The following is a 21,959-nucleotide window of genomic DNA, read 5'->3' as shown; positions in this document are numbered from 1 at the left end:
GTCTTCATGTACACCAAAAAACTGATATGATATAAAAGGAACATAAATATGCGAAGCCCACTGGCCCTGCCCTGCCCTCACCAAGGCCTCTTCTCAGAAAGTGGCGTGGGAATTGAAGAAATGTCACTTGCGACAAAATTGTGTCGCAGTGGCATTTAAAAAGTAGGAAACACTGTGTTTTTGACTTTTTTGTCTATGCCAGAAAATTGGCATAATAAATTTCCCCCTATAAGTACCCCAAAATGGTTGCTTAAAAAAAAAAACATCTCACCCTGCAAAATTAAAGGTCTCATACAGCTAAATTCAAGAAAAAAATAAAATAGTTATGACTGCTGGAACACAGAGAGAGAAAAATTTTACTGGTCCTTAAAGGGGTTATCCCATCATAATGATCACTGTTAAATCTGTTAATGATTTGACAGTGATAATTTTTGTAAATATATTTGATTAACAAATTCCCACCGTTTAGGATAAAATTCATCCCCGCTTACGGCCACCGCTCTTCTCCGGAATCCCGGGGGCCGCGCTTGCGCAGAAGACTCCTTCTTTTCTCCTAGCCGGGCCGCTCGCTGTCCTGAACGCGCACGCCGCCGCACATGCACGATGGTGACTTCTTCCTGGCCAGAATAGTACAGAGCCGCGAACTCGCACGCCGACTCTGTACTATACTGGCCAGGAATAAGTCACCATGGCACATGCGCGGCGGCGTGCGCGTTCAGTCCAGCGCGCAGCCCGGCCAGGAAAAGACTTCAATTAAGATGAAGCCCGCCCCCAGCCAGAATCCAGGAAGTGAACGGCGCGCTGGCAGCAGGTAAGTATGAAAAGGCGAAGTGGGATAACCCCTTTAAGGCTAAAATTAGTTATGTGACTAAGGGGTTAATATGCACTTAGGTCATCTGAGTTGTGCGCCACCTATACTTAACTTCAGACATAAATTTAGGATTTACAATTAAAAAAAGTTACATTTTTGGAAGAGTTTTTCCAATTTTTATGTGACTGTTGGGGGTTAAAGAAGACCTTTCAGCTCTCTAGGCATGTCTAGAGTGATTTTTCTTGGAACTCAACTTTGAATGATGCTGTTCCCTTGTTCTTCCTCCTTGAAATGTAGGAATAAACAGACAGCCATTCTAATGTAGGGACACACCCTTTTGACAAGGGGAATGTTAAAACCCAGTTTTATCATGTGTTTCCAGGCAGAATGAACAAAGTTACAATGTTCAGATTGTATTTACAAGGTCCGATCCTATGACAGTCAAGACATCGGATGGGTTCTTTTTGAATATGCAGATGTCTGTATGAATATATAGTACTATATACAGTAGAAGCCTCATGTAATTCCTACCTGTTAGGAAAATAAAGTGACACTTCTTGAGAGTCGGGGGAGAGAACATCATCAGGGTGTAGTGGAGGAGGTTCATTGACTGTATCTAGATAGAATCATAATGATATAAGGATGATAAACAGTGTTTGAAAGAGCTTGAGAAGAACTAGCTTAAAACACAGAACTATTGTTAGCTCAGACTTTTTGGCTGGTCAATATAATGTCCAACTTCCTGGAAACTGACCTGTTATTTTCACAGCATTATATTTTGCCTGTGCTACAGTTATAGGAAATTATACTATACCATATTAACGCCCTAAGGACCAAGACTATTCTGGTTTTAAAGGGGTATTCCCATCTCAGACTGACGGCACATCGCTAGTAACACCTCTGGGACCTGCTCCTATCTCCAGAACGGGCCCCCTGAAGTGAAGCAGAGCAGATGTCCTTCTTTCATTCATGTCCATCCTCCAACTCAGCTATCTTCAGAACTCTTACAGCAGTGAATGGAGAGCATGTGCGGTGTGCTATCCTTCACTTTGGAGGCCAAGTTTTGGAGACAGGAGCAGGTCCATGAGGTAGGGACCACACCAATCTAACATGGATGCCATATCCTAGCGATATGCCACCAATGTCTGAGTTGGACCAACCCCTTTAAAGGGGTTCTCCGGAAATTAAGAAAATGAAAATACTTAAATATTACTTCATTATAAATATATTCACAAATACCTTACATTAGTTATAATGGCTCGTTTTGTCTGGGGAGCAATCATTAGGAGAAATAAAATGGCCACTCTCCTAATCACACAGCAGGACAAGTTACTTCACAACAATGAGATAAAGAGCTGCCTCATTCTCCTATCTGCTCTACCTGTCGGGGATTATGATCCTGAATACAGGTGATAAGATCTTTAGCTGAATCTCTGTTGGAATTGAGTTCATGAACAGATGTGGCTAATGAGCAGCAGCACTGGTATGCAGTCTCCATTACCACAGTCTGTCCTGTCCATCTTCTCTGTACTTCATGTCTCCTCATGAACTCCATTCCTACACAGATTCAGCTAAATATCATATTAAACTGTATTCAAAATCATAATTCCTGACAAGCAGAGCAGAGAGGAGGATGAGGCAGCTCTTTAGCTCAGTGTTGTGAAGTAACTTGTCCTGCTGTGTAATTAGGACAGGTTTTGTGTGTACTAATAGGACAGCGGCCATTTTGTTTCTCCGAATCATTGCTCCCTAGACAAAATGAGCCATTATAACTAATGAAAGGTATTTGGGAATATATTTATAATAAAGGAATATTTACATATTTTCATTTTCTTAATTCCCGGAGAACTCCTTTAAGGATCGTAGAAAATTTCCATTTCTGTATCACCACATTCCGAGTGCTGTACCTTTGTTATCTTTCCATATATGTTGCTGTTGGAGGCTTGTTCTTACTGGGACAAGGTACATTTTTCATTGACATAATTGTTTTAATTTTGAACAGTAAAAGCACTTTTCACAGGAAAAGTTTTTTTTTTTTATTTTACACTTTTTTATTGTGCCAATAGAGGACTTGAAGTTCATACTTTATAATGATTTATAAAAATTTTAGACTGCTAAAAGAAATTACTATTTGCAGACCTGGGGGCCTTTGTTTGGTCATTCCAACTGCCATGGTACCTCATGACTACATTGAAGGGGCGCTGGTGGGTCAACAGACGGAACCCCCTCACTCTGTTAAACCACATCGTGTTCATAGTTGGTACTGACCATTGCATCTAACAGGCTAAACTGCCTGGACTGGAGTTGTCTCCACTCCCTCAGGTGGCAGTGGGAGCAGGGCTAAGTATCACAGTCATCTTCCCACTACCATCTCGTGGGTACACGAGGCATTAACCATTATGAAAGTGACTGATATATTCTTGATTGTGAAAGATATAGACATCATTCTTCATCAAGGCATTATAGGATAAGCTTCTCATGGACCTATGATTCCAGAAATGAGCACAAGATTTAACTGGAATAAATTATGGAATAAAATAATTTAATCACTATTTGCGGTCTTCTGGTGAAGCTTTGTCTCTGAAAACCTCTAGTTAATGATAAAAACACATGTAAACATTAGAAAACATTATAAAAATCTGTATGAGAAGAAACTTCTGGATTGTGGTATTTTCCTTGCTAAATACAAACCTGTATGAAATGGAGCCGTGGACGTTTCCCCAGATTCTGGGACACTCTGGCTAGCTTTACAATCTTCTGCTGGATCAGGAAGCCTAGGTTCTGGTGAGGTGAGTGGAAGTAACTCAAGCTCCCTGGTTGGACTGGGTGGGAGAGACTGTGATATCTGAGAATACAAATCTGGCCGAGAAACCTGATAGAAAAAAAAAAAAGATCACCGGAACAGGACAACGTTAAAGAGGTTGTCCAGGATTAGAAAAACATGGCCGCTTTCTTTCCAAAACAGTGCCACACCTGTCCACAGATTGTTAGTGGCATTACACCCTAGCCCCACTCATTTTAATGGAATTGAGCTGTAATACCGGACACAACCCATAGACGGGTGCGGCACTGTTTCTAGAAGAAAGCAGCCATGTTTTTATAAATCCTGAACAACCCTATGGAAGATTTTTTTCTCACCTGTGGGAGGCTTCCCCAGTCCCATTCTATGCGGCTCTCGTAGAGAGACAAGCCAGGGGCCCTCACTTCCACTTCAGAGTCACTTTTTGGGGAGGGTGAACGACTATTGAAAAATATGAAAATAATAATAAGAATCTTTATTGAAGTGGCACCAACATATTCAGCAATACTTTGCAATAATCGTATTTAAATGAAAGAGACAATAAATCTAAAATCTATCATATTTCTATTTGCCCTGCAATATAGGTTTGGCTCACCCTAGACAGGATTTTCATGTGCATGTCTGCATTTCATGGCTGTGTACCTGGACTCCTACTATCAGGGGAACAACAAATCTAGATCCCACCTCAGCAAGTTTTAGACTGAAACTTTGCTAGTATATTGGGTGAATAATCTTTACATTCACTCTGATTTTTCGCTCTGAGGGGCCTCTGAAGCCCTGCACCCACAAGAGTCCCTGTGCTTTCAAAAAAAACTTTTGATATGTTATAGGGACATATCAAAAGTTTTGATCTGTGGGCGTCTGAGCGCTGTGACCCCCACTGATCCCTAGAAGGAGGGGAGAACGTTTAGCTTGTTCTCGCTCCTTGCTGCAGGACAGGAAGCGAGACGGGCTCAATAGAAATCTATGGGCCTCTCGTCACACTCCCATTTCATGCAGTGAGTAGAGAGAGTGCACTAAGTGAGCGCTTCTCTCTCCTCGTTCTAGAGATCGATGGGGGTCCCAGCACTCAGACTGTTACTAATCAAAACTTTTCATATGTCCCTATGACATATCAAAAGTAATCCGAAAGCACAGTGACCCTTCAAGATTGCTTGATTGTGCTGAAGATATGAATATATTCGACCATCACTACTTACTAAAGTCTTTCCATTTCCAGTACTTTGTGCTGTCATTTACATTGTCTACCTATGGGACAGTTTACATGCTCACTTTCACGGTCATACATAGTAAAGGTATAAGCAGGGACAAGGGTCAATGAATGGTCAAAAAATCCAATCTGACTTCCCTTTTCTCCAAATACATGCTAGTCTTTTGGACAACCATACCAAAATGACTCTGGACAGTTTTTTGTCTTTAAAGGGGTTATCCGAAGTCTAAAAGATACCCCCTAATGCCCAGACCCCTCATACATTATACTTACCTGCTCCCCGGCGCCTGCATTGCTCCAGATCCCTCCATGGCGGCCGTTGCATCTAGCAGGTAGGGAGGCTTGTTCCCGTTGCGGCCTGCTATTGGCAGCACCCCCCTGCCGCCAGATGATTTAATTTATGCAACAGGGAGATGCAGCAGCCGCCATGCAGGGATATCGTGCGACACAGGTGCCAGGGAGCAAGTAAGTATAATGTATACAAGGGGCCTGGACATTAGGGGGGTATCTTTTAGACTTCGGATAACCCCTTCATAGATTACCTTGTGGACGGCTGCAAGAGATCTTCTTCAGCAGTGGTGAGGAGATCCATAGACTGTGACGGGGAGATGTCATCTGGGATCTCAGAGAAGGAGAAGTATATGGAATCACTAGATATAATGAGACACAGCAGAGAAGACAGTATTATTAATATACAGCTATGTTCACAATTAGTTTCATTGTCACAATGAAAAAAAGACCAGTCAAAGCAATTAAGATCAATGGAGAGGCATGCTTTCATAAAATCAAGATGTCATTCTACCAAGAGTAGACTTGATAGAACCCTTTAATGGGGGTATGGCTACATGGCGACATGTGACGCTCAACACAAAAATATGCATAGCCAAGTCGCACGTGAGTCGCATGTCATGTGTGACTTAGTCAGTGGAGTAAAAGTCGCAAGTAACTTCTGACCTGCAACATAAACTCCAAGTCTGCTTTTTGGTGACTGTCGGGTAGCAGTATGTCACGTGTCGTACTGTGACACCATTGACGATCCTTATGTGCAATGTCGCGAGACGCATGCCGCTGGGTAGCCGTACTATTGGATAATCCCTTTTTGGTAGAACGTTAGAAACCCAAAGTGATCATCTGTAAATACTGAAGTCTTCAATTGCCCTGCAGCGCCACCACAGGAGAAACTAAGAATTACACAGCTATCACTAGGATATATAAGAAAAGAATGGACCAAAATAAAGCTTCTATTTGGATTAGTTTCAATGAGTAACTCATGGCTGGCTTGTTCTTATACAACAGCAACCAATCGCATGAAGAGGTGCTGCAGTATAAAGCATGGGATAGGGACACAGCAGTTGCTAAGCTGAAGTCACCAGGCAAGAGGCAGCTAATAGGACAATACGAAGAAAAAAAAATGCAGATAAACATTGTCCAAAGGTTGTGACTGAAATATTTTTAGACCGCAACTGACATTCCACTTTATTGTCAATTTCACGCATGAATACGCTGCGAGTAAAGGGGTTGACCCCTCTCTGCATCGCTTATTAGGACATATAGATGTCAGACGGGGGGAGTCCTCCAGAGTATATAGTATAATAAAGCAAGGCTCAGCAGTAGATTACACTGTCGGCAGACAATCAGTCCTAGAGAATGCAGCTTCACCTTGTAAGCAGAATCGTGTCTTCAGATTTGTCTTCAGATGTCTCCTCGGCTCTGCTGGTTATTGTTCTCCTGCTCCAGTTTTTCCTTTTAGCGGCAGTATCAGTGAAAGGAAGTGGAGAATGGAAAGCTGTAGAAGGTTCAGTTAATTCATTGCCAACATAAAGGGAGGAAGTACCCTGAGGTAGGTGAGGGCAGCTGATGGAGGAATTAGGTACCTTTAAAAAAAAAAAAGATATTTTCATTACACATTATGTAATCCCAGGTGATCCACAAGTGCCTTAAAAGAAAGCTCAACTGTTTAATAGTAAGCAAATGCAAAATCCAATATCTTTGTTGTTGCCTTGTTTGGCATGTTCACAGTGTAATATAAAAAAAATAATCAGTGGCTACGTGAAAACCCATCAACAGTCTGCTGTTTACAAATCTGGTGGTTTGTGCCACTTTAGTACTCTGAGTGCGCATGGATGTCTTGTGTTTAGTGGACTGTCGTATTAACACTTAAAGGCTATGTACACCTTTGGAGACAATTTTTTTTTAAAGATTGCATTTTACTCATTTGGAGCTAAAAATATTTTTTTCAATTGGTCTTTATTAAAAAATATTGAACCGTTCTGTCACAAAGGTGTTTTTCTAGCTGTGTGTATGCTGCTTCCACTTTTACTGTGTGCTGGTAATCTAAAAACCCTTATCTCTAAACTACTGAGAGGTCATAAACACTTATTTAAGCCACATTCTTATCAGTAAGATAAGTATTGAGCTTTGATCAATGTTTATAATCTCAGAGAGAAGAGATAAGGAGCCCATCAGGTCCCCAACTGACAAAAAGGAGCGAAAATCCAGATCCCTCTACTAGAGCTTTTCAGCTCTGCACAGAAAAAAAGGATTCCATATTTTTAATAAAGACCAATTAAAAAAATTATTTTTAGCTTATAATGAGTATAATGCACTAATAAAATAAATTGCCCCAAAGGTGTACATAGCCTTTAAATAGCTCTCACGGACATTACTAATACATGAATACCCTATAAAATATACATACCGGGATATATGATATTATTCTACGTAAATTATGTTACAGACTATATGGACAACTAACTAGAGTAAATCTTTACTGTTTTCTGCATAGTATCACACCTAACCACAGAGTCTAGTGAGAAAGGTTCTCAAGCAGCCTCTATAATATAATTACATCATTCTCATCCATATCTTGGATGAAGAAAGCTTCTCCATTTTCCCCAAGTCTCATTGGTAAATCCACAGGCTCTCCATTCACTTCTATGTCCACCTGCAAAAATAGATTAAATGACATGTCAAACAAAATCTACATAAAATCTTCAGGGTCTTTGTACATTATATGATTTATACTGATCCGGAGGTACAGCTTGCACTAGACTCCAGAGCAGCAGTCAGATGATTGCTACTGGAAAGCTCGTTGACAGGAACAACATAAACCCTTTCGGCTAATTTCACATATACGGTAAGAGATCCCGCAGAACACCCTGCTGGAGCTCTGTGCATCCGGCATTGACAGACTTTACTGGAATGCCCACCGATCCCATTAATAATGGGGTCCAGTGGAGATCCAATCGCTACCCAGCAAATATGCTGGGATTTGGCCGGGAAAAAAAAGCTGCATGTAGCAGTTTTTTCTGGCCAATTCCCGGCATTCAATGCCGAAACCACCTGCCAGAAGGGTGCACATAGGCTGGTGCTGTTTTCTATAGTGTGCAAGCACGGCCACTGCTGATGGATTGCTTAGTGGTTGTAACCATAGAAACAAGCAGTGTATAATGTGAGTCCAGCCAGAAAAGGAGGTGATATGGACAATCACAGTACATTAGCAAGTGCCTAATATTAACTTTGTCTACATGATAAATGCCATTCCTGAAGTGGAACAACCCCTTTAAAGCAGGTGCTTAGGCAGACCTTTTAAAGAGGACCTTTCACTAGTTTAAAAACTAAAAACTAACTATATCAGTGGGCAGAGCGGCGCCCAGGGGTCCCCCTGCACTTACTAGTATGTCTGGGACTCCCAGGCTATGAGCTGTGCGCTACGATTGGCCAGCGCTGCAGCAAGGGACAACCCTAATACAAAAACTCCGCCCAGTACAAAAAAGGGAGCTGCAGACACCGGAGCCTATACCGGGCGAACGGAGCGGAGCTCAGACATACTAGTAAGTGCAGGGGGACCCCTGGGCGCCGCTCTGCCCACTGATATAGTTAGTTTTTAGTTTTTAAACTAGTGAAAGGTCCTCTTTAAGCCTCATTCACAGGTCAGTGTTTTCCATCAGTCATTCTGGGCCTAAACACAGAACAGGAGCAGATCTTTCCCTTATACCTTATATCTGTTGAGGCTCCAATCCTGGTTTTGGCTCACAATCACTGATGGAAATCCCTGACCAAATCACTGACGTGTTATTGAGGCATTATCCTGGCCAGACTTGCAAATGGAAGCATACTTACCCACTCCCCACTACTGGGTCCTGGACTACTTTGCTCCCACACTTGCTCGCCTCGCTCAGGTTCCCCGCTGTCAACATCCGCTTTGACACCACTGCAGCCAATAACTGGCTGGTGACCTGACCTGCCCCCCTCCCCCCCACTTGCATCACGTGACCAAATTTATCAAACTTTGTGCAGCATTTGATAAATTTGGTGTAAATTAGATCGGACTCCTACAACATTGACTTGCAAAATTTGTACCATAATTGATAGATTTTTTTTCCAGAATTTTTATCAGTTTATTTTTTTTATTTTGTCTGTACTGTGCCATTGAAAATTCTATATAAAATATAGTCCTTCTGTACCAATAATAACAAGGGAATAAAGTCACCAATATGAGAGCAAAATAATCTCAGTTTATGACTCCAGGTAGGATTTATTTGAAAGGTAATCCTCATTAGAATAGTAGGTGGGGGGCTGAAATAACTGACAGAATGACAGCTCTATTTTTCTCTTCATAGTCCGAGATAAATGTGCAAACAGAGGAGCAGTACATTAATTAATATTATTTGGCAATCCCTGACTAACCACAATACTGTAACAGCTCAGGGTTGTTTGCGATGCTTTAATACAGTGACTGTCCTTAGTCCTTTCTGGTCTGACTGCTGGTCTGGCAAAGATTGTTAAGTGAGAATGTCTTCTGTGTTGAAAGTCCATGCAGAGAGGAAAGTAAAGACTCTGGACAGTAACTAGTATACATGGAGTCAGTTAATAAATACATAAAATATTCCCATATATGTTGCTCATATGTGAATAAACAGTGGATAGAAGTGTCCCATAAAGAAAAGAAGAGCTTTCAGTACATGGAGGAGAAGGTAGAATTGGGGGATGGGGGTTTGCTAGGGTGCCCATCTGGTATACACGTTTTGCACCCTTCAGAGTCAATTTGATGACTTCTACAAGCCAACTAGGATTACCTGCCAGTATGTATCATCTTTTTAGTCTGCACTTACAGTCATCTCAGTCGACCGCAGGATACCAAGTTTCCCAAATCGTACATGGAAAGGTGAAGACCGAAAGGAGCCATCAGGTTGTCGGACCACAACCACATCAATGGAACCAGACAAGGTTGCTGGATTGACACCTTTATAGAGGTCTCGTACTCGGCCCAGGACAGAACCTGCTAGCTGCCCCACGTAGTTCATTTCCTGAAGGCTGAGAAGGACATAACAAATGTCAGTTCTTGCAAGAAATACATGAAGTGCAGAAAACCTTTTAAGTATTTTTAATATATCCTGCAATGGCAACCAAAACTAAATTGTAGTTTGTAGTTTTTGATGCATAAACGCATTAGCTCACATTTACTAATGCAATATTATGTAGCACAATGAGCGCATTGATTCATACCATTTTTTTTCATCAAATTGTTATTTAGCTACGATGGGGTGTCCCTGCTGCTGAAGAAGCTCCCACCCTCCACATATTTGACATGGCCGGACAACTCATCGGGCCCTGACAATCTCGTGCTGGCCGCGAGAAGCGACACAAGCGCAGAGGGTCTGCTTCCAAGGACTGTTCATGCTCTGCTAGCCAGAAGTGTAGCGGCACTTGCACAGTCTCCATACTTACCAATATTTCAGTTGGTAAAATCAGGGCATATAAGCCCCGCACCTGGGAATGCCCCGACTCTACCCGGGAACACCCACATATCGGCAGCATTCATGTCAGTCTCGCCCATTTTTAGCCCAGGACAGCAGAAATTTGCTGGGACTGTCTCTGAAAATCTAGGACAGTCCCATCAAACTCAGGATAATTGGCAACTATGCAGTCGCTGGTCTGGTATCGGCAGCAGAGCCTCTGTACTTGTGCCACTACTCGGACCATCTATTTGATAAATGAATCGTACAAATCAATTAGCTCATCCCATGTCATGTTATCATCTGGCATGAGCAGTAGAAACTCTGCCCTATTGCTTTCCTGTACTGTATATGATACTATGGTCACCAATGTAAAGATAGATTATTATTATTCATCACAACCCAGGACATAAACCAGTTTTCAGCAATTACACTAAAACTCACAGTATAATTTAGGCAGGATGGTGACAGGCACTAGGCCTCTTGTATAGTAACCAGTACAGGGGAAGCAGGAGCCCTTAGCAACCAATACGTTTTCAGCTTTAATTTTTACAGAACAGGTTAGAAAATGAAAGCAGTAATGTGACTGGTTGTCATGGTGGACTTTCCCATTTTATGTCTGTATTCATCTTTATGCATTAGGCCCGCTGTGTAAAGGAATAAGCAGTGTTATTTGTGGGACACATTTGTTTTCAGGATGCCAAAACTATACATACAGTACAGACCAAAAGTTTGGACACACCTTCTCATTCAAAGAGTTTTATTATTTTCATGACTATGAAGGCATCAAAACTATGAATTAACACATGTGGAATTATATACATAACAAACAAGTGTGAAACAACTGAAAATATGTCATATTCTAGGTTCTTCAAAGTAGCCACCTTTTGCTTTGATTAATGCTTTGCACACTCTTGGCATTCTCTTTATGAGCTTCAAGAGGTAGTCCCCTGAAATGGTCTTCCAACAGTCTTGAAGGAGTTCCCAGAGATGCTTAGCACTTGTTGGCCCTTTTGCCTTCACTCTGCGGTCCAGCTCACCCCAAACCATCTCGATTGGGTTCAGGTCCGGTGACTGTGGAGGCCAGGTCATCTGGCGCAGCACCCCATCACTCTCCTTCATGGTCAAATAGCCCTTACTTTCAAAGTTTTCCCAATTTTTCGGCTGACTGACTGACCTTAATTTCTTAAAGTAATGATGGCCACTCGTTTTTCTTTACTTTGCTGCTTTTTTCTTGCCATAATACCAATTCTAACAGTCTATTCAGTAGGACTATCAGCTGTGTATCCACCTGACTTCTCCTCAACGCAACTGATGGTCCCAACCCCATTTATAAGGCAAGAAATCCCACTTATTAAACCTGACAGGGCACACCTGTGAAGTGAAAACCATTTCAGGGGACTACCTCTTGAAGTTCATCAAGAGAATGCCAAGAGTGTGCAAAGCAGTAATCAAAGCAAAAGGTGGCTACTTTGAAGAACCTAGAATATGACATATTTTCAGTTGTTTCACACTTGTTTGTTATGTATATAATTCCACATGTGTTAATTCATAGTTTTGATGCCTTCAGTGAGAATCTACAATTTTCAGTTATAGTCATGAAAATAAAGAAAACTCTTTGAATGAGAAGGTGTGTCCAAACTTTTGGTCTGTACTGTAGCTCTAATAGTGCTTCATCACATATAATATAGGTCTGGGTGTCTGTATGTGAACCAAAGGGAAGGCTTGTATAGGACTTAGGAGGAGATTTATCAAAACTAGTGTAAAAGTAGAACTGGCTTATTTGCCCATAGCAACCAATCAGATTCCACCTTTCATTTTCCAAAGGAGCTGTCAAAAATGAAAGCTGGAATCTGATTGGTTGTTATGGAAAACTAAGCCCGGTTTCTTTTACACTGGTTTTGATTAATCCCCCCTTTGTTACTGGAAATATAACAAGTGTAATAAGTTACCACATACTGTATAATATGGCTGCTCGTTGACTGTGCCTCCTATTATTGTCTGGAATATTTGCTGTATTTTTGAGCTTATTTGTTCTTTTTTTTTTCTACTATACTTTGATGCTCAATGTGTCTTTACAGCTTTGTTCTTGGATAACATTGCTTCAGGACTAAATATTACAAATTGTACACCATTGTCCCATCTGGTGTAACATATTCCCCCACCGCACCAATTCTCTGAGGGAGGACGGACTGGCAGTCAGAAGCTGGTGGTGGTTGTAGATTTCTCCTGTAGTATAAGCTGGAGAAAAAATGTTATATTACATGGTACCCATTCAAACTAGTGAAGGACCACGTAATTCATCATTGTGCCGAGTCCTCTAGAATGGGAAGCGCTCTTTGCAGCTCTGGTAAGTGGGATCCTTAGCAAGGGGGCTTCCTCTATTACAATGAATTACAATGAATAGACGACAAGACATTAAAAAGGGCTGCTTGCTCTTCTAGCACCATTTATGAAATTCCAATAAACGGGAATCCGTAGTTAGGAATGGAAGTTCCAGGTTCATGACCTTGCACGTCCCTGCATTACACGGCAGCCTGCGGATTTCAATAGAAATTGTATAATACTTAAAGGGGTTTTTCTGCTTAAGTATTAAGTAAGGGGGAAGGGGAATTTTACAAAAATAAGCTAGTTTCACATCTCCAGCTATCCTCTTCAGCAGGCTGTTTTGGCATAGAGCAGCCTCCCGGAGTTCTAAGAGTCCGGAATTGGCGAATACTGCCGCCTGCCCTCCGGTCCCCATTGACTATAATGGTCGCAAATATGCCAAGAATCGGCCAGACGAAAACTGCTACACGCAATGTTTTTTGTCCGGCATTGTATGCTGGAACAGCCTGTTGGAGAGGACAACCAGAGATGTGAAATTAGCTATACACTCCTCAACATTAAAATTGTGCAGTGACCCAGTGGTTCACTGCAAAAGTGATGTTTTATATTGTATAATTGTATTTCTTTCCTTACTGCTGTTTGTTTAACTTTTATCCTAATGGCTGTTAATGTGGGGTTAAAAACTCCTCCCTAGGTGCTGGAGTGACCCGGGACAAGCAGCGGAAGCTGGGGAACACACTAGCCAGGACCCAGCGCCAGGGATTAGGTAAGTGTGATTACCAACTCAGGTCTAGCCAGTCTGAGAGATCTGGAAATTAGCGCATAACCCCTTTAAGCAGTTCTGTAAGGGAGGTAACAGCTAGCTGAAGGGTCCAAAGGTAAAAAATCCAGTGGTCTCCACTAAGGGAAAGTAGCCCAGATTCGTTTCTAGGTGGTAGAGCAGTCAGTACAGAGAGATTGTGCATGATTCAAGTCTGTGGGGTGAACGCACCTTTATGCTATTTTTATTATTGCATTGTACCCATTTTGAGTTAAAAATATTTTTTCTATTGGTCTTTTTTTATTGGTATTCAACATTTTCAGCCCCTTTCTCTATACAGTGTTGAGTCTCCAGTATAGGCTTTGTGTTCACACTGTGTCCTGTCAGTCTTATGTCTGATCTCCTGACAGCTCATAAACACTCATCATAGTTCAATTCTTATGTTTCTGATAAGAATAGGACTTAAATAAGCATTTATGAGCTATTAGTAGTTCAGAGTAGTTCAGAGATAAGGGAACCTAGCTGTAAGGCTACAACTCAACCCTTTATCACAAAAAAAGTGTTGGGAAATTTTAATAAAGACCAATTGATTTTTTAGCACAGAAAAAAAGATATATTTTTTAGCACAAACTGAGCAAAATGCAATCATAAAAGCTTGCCCTGAAGATGTTCATAGCCCTTTAGGGCTCCTGCTCTCCACAGCGTTAGCTGGGCTAGTGCCTTCAGGCTCCCAGGTGATACCAAAGAAACCTAATTACTAGTTTGTTGTATGGCCTGCACCCCGCAGCGAGAATTTGCACCACTCGGCTGGATTGAAAAGATAGCATTGGTACTTTGGAAAGTGATTCAGGGAGTGCCTGCACTGTCCCTCATATCCACAGTCCCAGGACCAGTTAGCAATGTTCAAGTACTGTGCCTGCACCTCTTGTGAATACATGTAAATGCTGCTTAAAACTTAACTGCAACCAGACTACTACCTCCGTCTACGTTTCCTGCCTCACATCCCACAAATCTTCCATCAACAAGGGCACCCCACCTTCCACCAGGATGTTGGGAAGATGTCAATTGCACGTAATAAAGGCAGAACACAATTAAAGCAAATGACTCTTGGCACAGGACAATACACACAGTGTATGAGTAGAAAATGAGTTATGTTCATGTACCTCTCCAAACCCAACAGCAGGTATAAAAATAGAGACTTGTTCCCAAGTAGTCACCACCTTGGCCCCATGTCCACGTCTTTGTTTGTGCAGTTCACAATAATGTATTTGCACTGGATAATGTCCAGAGAACAGAGGTGGAGGGTTTAGCAGGGTTTTGTCTTTGTCTTTTTATTGAAAAACTGTCCTTAGTAAGGGAAGCAAATGTAATAAAATGGCTTACATCTTCATATCAGTATCAGCCATGAAAACTAGAGCTCAGAGATTGTGTCAGCACCAGATTCAGAGATAAAATGGGGGAGACAGGACAGCAGCTTGGTGCAACACGTTTCCTTGAAGAATGAATCCACAATCCATTGGTCCCAGTGTTGTGGTAACATGGGGCTTCCCTGCCCTCAAGGTCCCTGTACGGCAGTGTCATTTCCACCTGGTAAACAGATACTATACATAGGGTAACATAGTATTTTAGGAAGGGTGACGTAAGTAACAGATCAATTTTTTTGTAACATTTTTCAGCAGATCCAAATACATGCATTAGCCATATGTTAGGATCTATCAGCTGTTGACTTTTATTTAAAAAAAAAAATTATAATAATTAAAGCCTATACTTAAAAAGTATCGAGCATAAACCCGTTGGATGAATACTAGGGAACTTACATGGAAACCCAGGTTTAATAGCCAACAGTTAAAACAATTTCTATGGAACCATTCAGGATAGACAGCTGCCTCTAAGGAAGTGATGTACTGCACCGTCTAACCTCCATCACAGTTATACATTTTCCGTAAAGGTATGCCTGAAGAAAGTTGGCTATGTCTTTTTGCCATTTTCTATTACAGGAATGCTAACATCTGTGGCTCTAAAATCCAGCTGTCAGGTATCTATGGAAAATAATTCATCTTAATATGGAACTTTTAGGTTCCAAATTTAAATGTGAGGAAAAGCATCAGGTCGATGGCAGGACAAGGCGTTAACAACTTCAGAGTTACTCTGAAAAGGTGTGATGGGCTCCACAGAACACATGACAAACCTCAATAGTCTAAGTCAGTGGTGGCGAACCTATGGCACGGGTGCCAGAAGCGGCGCTCAGAGCCCTCACTGTGGGCACCCGCACACTGGAAAATGTCTATGGTGTACCAATATGCCTTAGACTTTTCCTGTCCTTCATCAGCGCATGGCATACTATGAACAGTGCAGGCAGTGCATTGAATAAAGGCTACAATAGCTAAATGATAAAGTACATGGAAGATATGCTATTGGACTGTAGTACTAAAGGTTAAATTGCCGTGTTGGCACTTTGCGATAAATAAGTGGGTTTTGGGTTGCAGTTTGGGCACTATGCCTATAAATGGTTCACCATCACTGGTCTAACTGGTCATCTTCATTTCTGAATACCTAAAACATTCTGCAGTGAGACCCTGAGGAGCTGGTGCAGAGGATGGGAGTGGTAGTGGCCCCGATGAGATGTTGTGACATGGTGTACTCCCTCAGGCCATTGCTCCCTGGGGATCGGTGCAGTGAAAAGGTGGTGTAAGGAATTAGGTTAGATGTAGAAGAACATCAAACGTTTTTCTTTACTGAGTGCAAAGCATGAGTTACAGTACGTCCAGCTGTCATCTGTACAAGGTGTAATGTCTAAATCCACAGAAGATGAGGTATGGAGTCAGGCAAGATGGCAGACAATAGCACTCTAGGGTAGTCCTTCTGACTCTCCTGATTTCCCTGCACTAACAGCAATAAGCTGGAACTTGTGGCTATAGGTGTCCAATTGTGATATGCAGTCTATTGAGTGTGCCTGTCTTGACTGTGGTGATTGGTGTCTTAACTTATTATCCCTCACCTTGCAGTGGAGTCTATATAGCTGTAGTGCTGATCACTATGCTGACTTGGTACGCTGTAACGTGCAGATCTTCTGGTGGCCTGGGACCCTGAAGTCTCCCTGGAGTAGTGGACCTCACAGACGAGCTGTAACTTTAGCCCCAAGGTCCATGGATTGGGAGCAGATGGACATGCTCCCTCACTCCGGGCTCCTTCTTCTGGCAGGAAGTAAGACCTTCCCACTCCGAGCTAGAGGGGAAGGATGGAAAGTTCTATTCCTAATGCCAACCATATATTATCATTGCTGACGCATATGACAGATAAATAACATAACATGACATTAATACAAAATAGAACAAACAATTGCAGATTCCCTATCTGGGGTATTGCAATTGTAAAAGGACAGAAGAGTGCAACTGCGAAAACTGCAGCCAGACATCGTTCAAGAGAGGCCGGACTAGGACGCCAGGTAAGGGGAGGCCGTCATGATGGGTTTTGGTAGGAAGGGCCTGGGCTGGAGTTAGTTAAACTGGAGTGGAGAGGTGTGGTTAGGGTGATGAGATGGGAGGAGTTAGGGGTTAAATAGAGGTGACCGGCAGGCAGACGGTGCCATTTTGTTGGAAGCAAACTGAGGAGAAGCTTACCATGTCGCAGGTGGAGGAGATGCTACAGCAGCTGAGAGCAGCGGCGGAGGTCAGAGGTCTGGAGTGGCTTCAGGGACAGGTAGCCAGCCTGCTGCAGGGGGGAGGCAGCGGGGTCAGCAAGCCCGCCGCCGGGCACCACACGGTCGCGGCGGGTCCGGCCGCCGGCGCGCCTGAGCCCAGAGGATACCCCCAGGGTCCGGCGCCGGGTTAGGAGCCCCTCAGGGGACCCCTCTAGGTCCTCCCAGCGCGGGAGGACTCCAGTTGTTCGGCGGGGCCCAGTGAGGGGCGGGGCGGCAAGTGCTCCGTCTCCGGCAGCGCACGACATGGAGACCGGAGCAGGTACTGCAGGCTCCCCTCTCCAGGCTGGGGGGGGGAGGGCTGCTCGACGTGGGAGAGGCAGCAGCAGCAGCAGGGGTCGTGAGGCTGTGCACCAGGAGCGAGGTGGGGTGCACAGGCCTCAACGGCATGACGGACAGCGCATCCAGCGTTGAGGATGCTGGGATGCCCGGTCCGAGCGGGAGAGTGGCGTCTGGAGTGGTCGTTCCAGTGACGGCGGGGTCACTGCGTCAGGATTCAGGAATTCCAGCTGCGGGGTTCACAGCGCCCTGGCAGCCAAGTGAGGCGGCTTTAGGAGCTTTTCTTGCGCTGGCGCAGGGTTCTGAGCTGGGTGGTTTAGGAGGGGGGCAGAACGATATGATGGCGGGTTTGGGGAGATTATTGTGTGGGTTAGCTGGTGTGGATTCTGGGAGTGGTGTGTCAGGTGGGGGGCCTATGCAGGCATGGGGTGTTGGGCCTGTTGGGGGAACGGAGGCAAGGGGTTCAGGTGTCGCAGCGGCAGCTTCCGTGTCAGTGCAGACGCAAGCAGGGGGTGACGACGACCGGCCGCGGCTGGATGATGCGGCCAAGGGAGAGGTTTACGTGTGCTTTGAAGGCCCACTGGGTGCGCACTTGAAACAGGAGGTCAGGGATAGGATTTGGCAAGGGGAGTACGTGGATATATTTTCGCGGCTTCCCCTGGAGCGTTTTAATCTGGACTTAGTGAAGCGGGACGGGTCAAAGAGGGATGAGGAGGAGAAGCGGCGTTATAGACTGATACCGCGCACGTTTGCTAATTGGCTGCAGGCCTTCGCCATTTTGCCTAGCGTGATTGGGGAGAGGGCGGCGGACAGTTGTTCGGCGCTTTTCTGTTACTTGGACGCGATTGGGGAGGCGTATAGGGTTTATGGGGGTTCTGGGTGGTTGAGATATGACGAGCAGTTTCGTCAGAGGAAAGCGGTCCACCAGAGTATGCGGTGGGACCATAAGGACATAGGGTTATGGATGAAGGTAATGGCGCCGGTACGGGCTGGGCAGCCCTTTCGGGGGGAGCAAGGGGGGTCAGGTCAGTCGGGATTTGCAACAGCAGCGGCCAAGGGATTGTGCTTTCTCTTCAATAAAGGCCAGCCTTTGTTTTAGGGGGGCAAGGCAGAAGGGGAGTGAGGCTGGTGGAAAAGGGCCGGACGCCGGTGCGGCTGGCCGTGATGGCGGGGTACCTCGATAGATACCCGGATAAGGGGGCGGCAGAATTTTTGCGGAAGGGGTTTACGGAGAGTTTTAGTATTCCGTCTCGCCCGGCGGAGCAGGGGTGTGGGGTCAGGAAGAATTTGCGGTCAGCCTTGGAGCACAGGGAGGTAGTATCGGAGAAGCTGGCTAAGGAGGTAGCGTTGGGGAGGATGGATGGGCCGTTTTGTGACTTGCCGTGGGAGGATTTGAGGGTTTCCCCTTTGGGGGTGGTGCCCAAGAAGGAGCCGAACAAGTTTCGGCTTATTCATCACTTGTCTTTCCCAAAGGGGGCGTCGGTCAATGAAGGTATTGACCCTGAACTTTGTTCGGTGGTTTATACCTCCTTTGATGCGGCGGTAGGTTGGGTGCGTAAGTTAGGGCCTGGGGCCTTGTTGGCAAAAACGGACATTGAAGCGGCATTCCGGTTGTTGCCTGTCAACCCAGATAGTTTACACTTGTTAGGTTGTTTCTGGGATGGTGGGTATTTTGTGGATAGGTGTTTGCCAATGGGGTGTTCGGTGTCTTGTGCATACTTTGAAACATTCAGTTCTTTCTTGGAATGGGTGGTTAAAGATGTGTCAGGGTGTGTGTCGCTGATTCATTATCTTGATGATTTCTTATGCTTGGGTCCGGCGGAGTCACGAGTTTGTTCATTATTGTTGTCCACGTTGCAGTATGTTTTTGACTTGTTTGGGGTGCCGTTGGCGGCAGAGAAGACGGTGGGGCCTACGACGGAGTTGAGTTTTTTGGGTATTGTTATTGACACGGTTAGGATGGAGGGTCGGTTGCCTGAGGAGAAGGTTCAGGACCTGAGGGGGGTGGTAGGTAGTGCACTGAGGGCGCCCAAGATTCGCCTGCGAGATTTGCAGTCTTTATTGGGCAAGTTGAATTTTGCATGTCGGATTATGCCGATGGGGCGGATATTTTGCAGGAGATTGGCGGCGGCTACTGGGGGGGTGATTGCCCCACATCATTTTATTCGTTTGGGGCAGGAGTTAAAAGGGGATTTGGCGGTCTGGGACAAGTTTTTGAAGGATTTCAATGGCAGGACATTGGTGTTGGGGGAGGTGGTGGATAGTTTTGACTTTGATTTGTATTCGGATGCAGCGGGGGGGTTGGTTTTGGGGTTTTCTGTAATGGGCAGTGGTGTGCGGGTCAGTGGCCAGAGTCTTGGGTGTTGAGGGGTTGGGTCCGCAATGTTGCTTTGCTTGAATTGTTTCCGATTGTTTTGGCAGTGGTGCTATGGAGGGATAGGTTTCGTGATAGGAAGGTTCGTTTTCATTGCGACAACCTGGGAGTGGTGCAGGCTATTAATGGGTTGACGGCTTCTTCTCCCCCGGTGGTTAAGTTATTGCAGCATTTAGTGTTGTGTTGCTTGGAAATTAATGCTTGGATTGTGGCGGTTCATGTGCCAGGTGTTGATAACGGTGTGGCTGACTCTCTTTCTCGTTTGCAGGGGGAGCGTTTTTGGCAACTCGCCCCGGAGGCGGAGGCGGTCGGGTTGGTGTGTCCGGAGTCCCTGTGGGAGCTCTTGGAGGTACAGTAGCGGGGCTGTTGAGGGAGTCTTTGAGCGCTGGCACGTGGGCGGCATACGGTAAGGCCTGGAGTGAGTGGGAAGGGTGGTGTGCTGAGCTAGGAGTGGGGGTCGAAGAAGGTGAGGTTCCGTTGGTTTTGTTCTTGGGGAATTTAGCTGAAATGGGGAGGTCGGTAGCGCAGGTAAATCGAGTTATGGCAGGTTTGGCATTTGGTTTTAAGCTTAGAGGCCTACCTGATGTTACGAAAACCTTTTTGGTGAGGCAGGTGTTGAAGGGTTGTAGGAGGGGGAAGCGAATTGCTGATCAGAGACGGCCGGTTTCATTTGCTCTATTATTGAAAATAGGGGAGCAGGTGGGTGTGATTTGTCGGTCGATGAGTGAGGTAAGGTTGTTTAGATTGGCCTTTTCGCTAGCGTTTTTTGGGGCTTTTCGGCTGGGTGAGTTGGTGTGTCCTAGTGTTAATAGGGCAGGGAGTTTGTGTTGGGGGGATGTGGATTTGTATAGTGACAGGGTGGTAGTGCGGATACGGGTGTCTAAGACGGATAGGGAAGGTAGGGGGTGTAGCGTGTCACTGTTTGGGGTTCCAGGTTGTGGGTTGTGCCCGGTGCGTTGCTTGAGGGAGTACCGGGAGGGTGTAAGTTTTGGAAATATGGGGCCCATGTTGAGGCATGAGGATGGATCGTTTCTGTCGCGTTTTCAGTTCGTGGCAGTGTTTAAAAAATGTTTGGGGGAGTTGGGAATGGACTCTAAGCTTTTTACGGGTCATTCCTTCAGGATTGGGGCTGCTACAGAGGCGGCGAGGTTAGGTCTGGGCGAGGAGGTGATTAAGAAAATTGGGAGATGGGAATCTTCACGTTTTAAATCCTATGTTCGTTTGGGAGGTTTTGTAAGCTGAGTGGTGGCATTAATTTTCTTTTGTTTGTATTGCAGGTGCGGTGTTGGTGTGGATTATGGGGCATTCATTTGTTTTCTGGGGTGCGCTGAGAGCTGCTGTGTGTCCGGATGGGCGTCAGCTGGGTTTCAGCAGGGACGAGGCGGTGCTGCGGTGGCTGGGGAGTAGGGGTATGTTGTGGGGAAGTGTGATGAGGGAGGTGCACCGTTTTGTGAGGTTGGATCGAGCCCCAGACATTTTAGTGTTGCATGTCGGGGGTAATGACTTGGGGGTTAGACCGTGTCGGGAGCTTATCAAGGATGTTAAGTTTGACCTTTTGAGGTTGTGGTCTTTGTTTCCGGGTATGGTGATTGTCTGGTCCGACATTGTGGCTCGGAAGACATGGAGAGAGGCGCGTTCGGTTGAGCGAATCAACAAGGCCAGGGTTAAGGTAAATAGGGCTATTGGGAGGTTTATGGCGCGGAATGGAGCAGTGGCGGTTCGGCATACGGATCTGGAGGCGGGGAGTGGTGGTTTTTGGAGGTCGGATGGTGTTCACCTAAATGCGGTGGGCATTGATCTGTGGGCGCTTGGTTTGCAGAATGGAATTGAACGGGCCTTGTGTTTGTGGAGGAACGCGCAGGCTTGAGGGTGGTTGTAGGGTTCAAGCTGCGCGTTGTTGGCGGTGGGAGATCATAGAAGCTGGTGGTATATGACGGTAGTGGAAATGGGAGGGCCTCAATA

General features: G+C 44.9%; 1 protein-coding gene across 4 annotated transcripts in view; it reads right to left on the bottom strand.

Moving 5' to 3' along the window:
* The window catches only part of LOC121003249 (phosphatidate phosphatase LPIN3-like), a 106,276-nt gene that overhangs the window by 23,592 nt on the left and 60,725 nt on the right, over positions 1 to 21,959 (bottom strand). For 3 of the 4 annotated variants that reach the window (XM_040434929.1, XM_040434927.1, XM_040434931.1), the window contains exons 2-8: positions 9,936 to 10,137; positions 7,670 to 7,765; positions 6,481 to 6,695; positions 5,364 to 5,471; positions 3,950 to 4,052; positions 3,503 to 3,683; positions 1,343 to 1,427 (exon numbers count right to left, since the gene is read on the bottom strand). In XM_040434929.1, the coding sequence (XP_040290863.1) occupies positions 1,343 to 1,427; positions 3,503 to 3,683; positions 3,950 to 4,052; positions 5,364 to 5,471; positions 6,481 to 6,695; positions 7,670 to 7,765; positions 9,936 to 10,127 (980 nt within the window). In that variant the 5' untranslated portion in view covers positions 10,128 to 10,137. The remainder of the gene's footprint in view (positions 1 to 1,342; positions 1,428 to 3,502; positions 3,684 to 3,949; positions 4,053 to 5,363; positions 5,472 to 6,480; positions 6,696 to 7,669; positions 7,766 to 9,935; positions 10,138 to 21,959) is intronic. The other variant, XM_040434930.1, reaches the window with a different exon arrangement.

Source organism: Bufo bufo, chromosome 6 (assembly GCF_905171765.1).
Source record: "Bufo bufo chromosome 6, aBufBuf1.1, whole genome shotgun sequence".
Taxonomy (NCBI): Eukaryota; Metazoa; Chordata; class Amphibia; order Anura; family Bufonidae; genus Bufo; species Bufo bufo.
This window is presented reverse-complemented; position numbering and strand designations above follow the sequence as displayed.